Raw genomic sequence first — 5,862 nt, 5'->3', positions numbered from 1 at the left:
TAACTTTAGGAATTTCAATCTCATATTTTAATGCAATCAAAACCCTAGAATTGAAGTGAGATAAAGTCAGCCTAGATTTTTCCACTTGCATCATTGGGCCAGAAGGCTTTAACATTTGTGGAATGAAAGGCCAAAATTTTGGCCACATGTTTTGTAATTCAACCCAATTGGGTGAAGAATGAGAAACAACTTGATCCACATTACCATTCAGAGATTAAGGAAATACATCTGAATAAAGATTGCCCCACATTCTAGAATTTTTTTTTTTGAAACTTATCTTGCATATTATGATTTTTAAGAAAAACAAAAAAATAGCCCTTTTAGTCATCCTACTAAAACTCATAATGATTCCCATTTTCTTTCCCAAATATTATTAAACCAATCATCAAGAAACCTTTTTGTAGGAAAAAATTTAACATCCATACAAACAAACAAAAATAGAAACATTTTAAAGATGGAATTCTCATATTTGATTGATTTTACCATATCTTCATTAGGAGAAAGAAAAAAGGTTTTCAAGTAGGGGGAATCCTACTCTCTCCTTAGCTTTTGAGGTCTGTAAATTTGAGGATGCCACTATTTCCCACTTGACATCCACTGGCTTTAGGATCCACAAGTCATCTTGGTCCCAAATCTTCTCTCATGAAGAACTCCCCATCGAACACAATAGAAGATGGATATTCCACATCAAACTTTTCTTTGGTGCAACTACTTTGTAAGACAACTTAATCACCTAAGAGGCCTTCTCACATGAGTAGTATTAATATTTTCATTACTACAACATTATTTTCCATCATTAATCCTGACCATTCAAGGATCTCACAAAGGGCTTCATAGACAATACTAATGACATAATAAGATTAAAAGACTAGGCACATGCCTGGAAGCCAGACTTGACTTGCAACAAGGTAATGAAAAAAACCCCAAATGACAATATAGAAAACCAAACATGTACGTAAGAAAACAAAGAAAAAAGTGCATCAACCCGTAGGGGCTCTACAAAGACATGAACATGCCTCGAGGTGGGTCACTTGTCTCCACAACAAGTTCCCACTTGCAAAGCATTTTTCCAAAATTCCCAGGGCCCTAACCTCAAATATTTCCAATTTGAATTATTTTTAAAAATGTCTCCACTTATTACTTGTGAACCAAAGGAGCTCTAAATAATGAATAGTTCATAATGCACAACACTTGTTGAAGGTTATAAAAATGGTGTTGTAGGTAAAGTGAGGCTAACCTTGGAGGAAACTCCATGGCTAAGTTGCTTGAGTTGTAATAGTACTAAGATGGGTGGACCTACTAGGAAGGCTTATTGATTCACCTTTGTGAGCATCAAGTAGATGCAATGAGTGCTAAGTATTCCATTCATTGTCATGAGATATGAGTTTGTACAAACTACTACTCATGAAGCAATGATTAGTGATCTTGATAGCAATTTCTTATCTTGATTGGTTATGGAAAATATCTCCTACTTATCATTTAATTTCTTCTTTATTATAACAAAAATATATCAAATATCCATGGATGAATCAACATTATTATTATTATTATTCAATGAGGTATCATTATATACTAAGTAACCCAGTGTAAATTTTAATTTAATAAAAAAATTTAACAACATGAAGAAAATTTAAACAATAGCTTGAATCAAACATTATATCATGACAAGGCATATTACAAAAGGAAAATAAATCTATATATTTAATATGAATAAATTAAATTATTTTATTACATAAAAAAATAGTTCATTATTTAAGAAATATAGATTAAAAAATAAATTAAAATATAATAAAATAATTTAAAGTAAATAAGATAAGTTGTTAGTAAATAAAATAATAAATTTATTCTAATTCTTCATATCTAGCATCTCAAAAATTATCATCAAAGTTCAATTTACATTTCATTATTTTAATGAAAATATTTGTTAATATATTTTACATTAATTATTTATTTACTTTGTAAAACATATTTAAAAAATAATAATTATAGATTATAAATTTGATATTAGATTAAATTAATATTATTAATAGAACTCCACCATGTATCATTATAGATAGATAAATCATTCAATTTAGAAAAAAATATTTAATAAAATGATTTGAGAAAAAAATTAAATAGTAGTTTTACTAGAGTGTCATATTATGGTGAAGTGCATAAAAATAAATAAAATAAACAATATAGCTCTTAAATAAATAAAAGTAGTTCTTTCTATAATTTTTTTAATTAATATAAATAAACCAAAAATGGAAGCATATAAGATGACTATTTACTATATATATATGTATATATAATAAATGTATTTAAGATATTTATACTAATTTTTACTACCTAAAACCTAAAATTTTATCATCCAATTCGAACTTAAAAATAAATAAATTTTAAAACACTTATTAATATAGTTTAAATTAATTATTTATCTCTATTGTTAAAATATATATTAAATATTCGTATAACAAAAAATTTAGTAGTGGTATATAGAGAATCATCTTATGGTGTAATAGTCAAGAAATTGCATTGTTAATGGTGCAACTATTACTTATATTGTATATTAAAAGTTGTACGTTTTAATTGAAGGAGTTTTGCTATTTGGTAGAATTTTTGTGAGAATATTTAAAGAGATTGTATTACACTTCTACATAACCACTTTTTGAATCCCATAACATTTAATATTAAGAAAACACATCCAAATTTAATGTACAATTAATATTATAATACATGTAATTAGCTATAATCATATAACCTTCTCTTACTAAATATTGATAATATTGATATGTAGGGGTCAAATAAATGTTCATTGAAAATTGAAAACACAGAAATGGCTTATTCAATCTTTGCATTGCACCCATATATAAATTACCCATGTTCATGCATTGCATATGCACCTAAATTTCAGGGACAATAACAGTTAATTATCTTTTGATTAAATACTAATAAAACATTATTGCATAAACTTTAATAATTTGGCACATCCACTTTATTGAAAAATCTTCTTTTTGACGTGGGACCAATGATGAAAAAGCTACCATCCTAGACCAAAGCAACGCGTAATCTGAACTGTACTTGATTTATCTTTACTTTTGTCCACCGCGGGTCCCTCCCAAATACAAAGTTGTCTGAATTTCACAGAGCTTTACCGAATATACAATGGCGACTAACGGTTTAGCCGACGTTAGCATCCACTCAGATTCACAGTTGCAATTTCAAACTCATACATTGTATCCAGAGACAAATTAGCAGAAACGACGCAGAAACGAGTCTAATCAGATCGCCATACCAAAACGTAGCTGTTGCAATTCTCGACATGTGAATCGTCGTCCTTTCACAAATTTCTATGATTTCAACGATCTCGATGGCCCCCGTGATTCCGCGACCCACAGATCCATCAAACTGCTGTATATAATATGCAACTGCATCATTCAAAGTCCACTCAGATCGCTACATTTGAGTTTTTTATTTTGTTTGTTTCTCGTCTGACATTCAGCCATGGCAATGCTGAACAGAAGTGGAGCTATGGTGGCTTCAATTTTTTTCATGGCATTTGCCTCCTTTTTCTTCAATGTAGACGCAGAACCCACGGTCACATGCTCTGCAAATGACAGAGAAGCTCTGCTGGAATTCAAGAAGGGGATCAAAGAAGACACTACAGAAATTTTGAAATCTTGGAACCCTGCAGTAGATTGCTGCGGAAGCTGGGAAGGAGTAGAATGCGAGCCGAAGAATGGAAGAGTCATCAGGATCATTCTGCAAAACAGAGCACCAGATTCAGCAAACACATTGACATTTATGCGAGGAATTTTATCTCCCTCTCTGGGAAATCTGAAATTTCTGGAGGTGCTCATCATAGGCGACATGAAGTACATTACCGGTACAATTCCAGCAGCCATTTCAGGGCTCTCTAGATTAACTCAGCTCTACATCGAGAACTGCGAGGTCCAGGGTTCGATTCCCGCCGAGCTAGGTGAACTCAGCAGCCTCCGTGCATTGTCTCTGGCGGGAAATCGACTCAACGGCCGTGTTCCGGCCGCGCTGGGGAAAATAAAGACGCTGATTCAGCTAAACCTGGGGAATAACCGGTTATCCGGTGACCTTCCTGCCGCCATTGCCGAACTTCGAGCTCTGGATAATCTGGACATGAACAATAATCTTTTGTACGGCCCGCTGCCAGCTTTCATAGGAGATTTCAGTAAGCTAACTTACCTTGATCTGTCCAGAAATTTCTTCACAGGTGAAATTCCCTCAAGCTTTAGCGGCCTTAATGCTTTGCTTGACCTAAATCTTGCTCAGAACAAATTAACTGGCCCCATTCCTTACAGATTATCTCCATCTCTGAACACTCTGTCTCTTAGCCATAATATGCTCAGCGGACTTATTCCAGATTCTCTCAGCCGCTTGTCTAAGCTCTGGTATTTCAATGTCTCCCGAAATCATTTATCCGGCGAGATTCCAATAACCCTAAGAAAATCCCTTTCTTTGCTAACCCTAGATCTTTCTTACAATGGTCTTCATTTAGGCAGACTTCCTGACTGGCTGAGCAAAATGGAAATAAATGCTCTGCATCTGGCCGCTTGCGGTATTTACCAGCCGCTGGAAATGTGGAAACCCCCTGCTATGCTTAGCTCCCTCGATCTTTCACACAATTTTCTCACAGGCGATATGACGAACATTTTCAGCAACACAAGCGGCCTGGAAATGCTTGCTCTCGCAAATAACAGCCTGAGTTCGAATCTCTTTACGCTCTCTTTGCCTGACACAATTTCCAGGCTCGATCTGAGCTCAAATAAAATCTTCGGCAGTTTGGAAGGGATCCTGAACAAGAAATTCTCAGAGTTAAAGTTCATAAACTTAGCGAACAACCAGATCAAGGGCCGGCTACTGGAGATCAAGGATGAAAGCGGCATTGAATGGCTGGATTTGTCCAGCAACGGGCTGTGGGGTACAATTCCGCCATCGATTGCGATGCTGAAGCAGATCGTACGGCTAGATCTGTCTCGAAACCGACTGGTAGGCAAGATCCCAGGGACAATCGGCGCATTGAAGGAGCTGCGATGGCTGGATCTGTCAGAGAATGAACTTAAAGGGAAAATTCCTGAGCAGATCTTGGGCCTGAAACATGTGAAGCATTTGGCGCTGAAGAATAATCATCTGTGCGGTGAGATTCCTCAGGGGAAGCCATTGATTCTGTTTAAATCTAACGTTTTTCTTCATAATGATTGTCTCTGTGGACGTCCTCTTCCACCCTGCAAGTAATTCATGATGTAATGCTGGAAATCCATCTGTTTCCATTGCAGCAGAAAAAAATTCTGTTTGGTTTCTTTCATTTGCTGGCTCTGCATTGAAATACCAAATGGGTACTGACAGCTCCGAGCCAGAATTTATTTCCCATGTAATTTTTTCATCAATGAAATCTTTATTTCCATGTTTTTTTCAACAACCTCGGAATATCTATTTTTTCCTGTTACGAATTTTTCATTTATTTGATCAGAGCAACTCATGGTACATTGTATTTTAACGCCATTACCAAGTGCTTCAAGTTATTCAGAAGTTGAATTTCATGTTTAATCCCATTAAAGAAAATTCAAATTGTGTTAAAAAAATAATACTATAATTCTCATTTATAAAATTATAACTATCTTGAAGTTCAAATGTTTACTTTTAAACAACTGAAATGCCTTAATATTATTTATTATTTTTGTTTCTGGTTTTGAACAACTTTGTGCATTTTTATTAGTTCCTTATTTTCTCAATTTTGAAATACCATAATGGCACTATTTTCCATTGTTTCTACAGCTGGTTGCTTATGCTTTTTTTAAGTTGTGCTTCACATGGTCAATGAAAATAAAGATTAGTTGATCTTCAGGGAGA

The 5,862-nt window shown here is 34.2% G+C and overlaps 1 protein-coding gene across 1 annotated transcript; it reads left to right on the top strand.

The window, feature by feature from the left end:
- Window positions 1-2,896: 2,896 nt before the first annotated feature.
- Window positions 2,897-5,431, top strand: LOC149546758 (uncharacterized). Its single transcript, XM_089791343.1, has one exon. It carries the CDS (start codon window positions 3,484-3,486, stop codon window positions 5,245-5,247), a length of 1,764 nt encoding a protein of 587 aa, XP_089647469.1. The 5' UTR covers window positions 2,897-3,483; the 3' UTR covers window positions 5,248-5,431.
- Window positions 5,432-5,862: the final 431 nt, after the last annotated feature.

This window comes from Cupressus sempervirens, chromosome 7, assembly GCF_028749045.1.
Source record: "Cupressus sempervirens isolate cs-2001-9-10 chromosome 7, ASM2874904v1, whole genome shotgun sequence".
Lineage (NCBI taxonomy): Eukaryota > Viridiplantae > Streptophyta > Pinopsida > Cupressales > Cupressaceae > Cupressus > Cupressus sempervirens.
Note: the sequence above shows the minus strand (reverse complement) of the source record. Positions and strands in the feature narration are given on the sequence as shown.

Bases quoted from the DNA above. Each gene is read 5' to 3' on its own strand.
- LOC149546758 (XM_089791343.1), top strand. From the start codon at position 3,484: ATGGCAATGCTGAACAGAAGTGGAGCTATGGTGGCTTCAATTTTTTTC.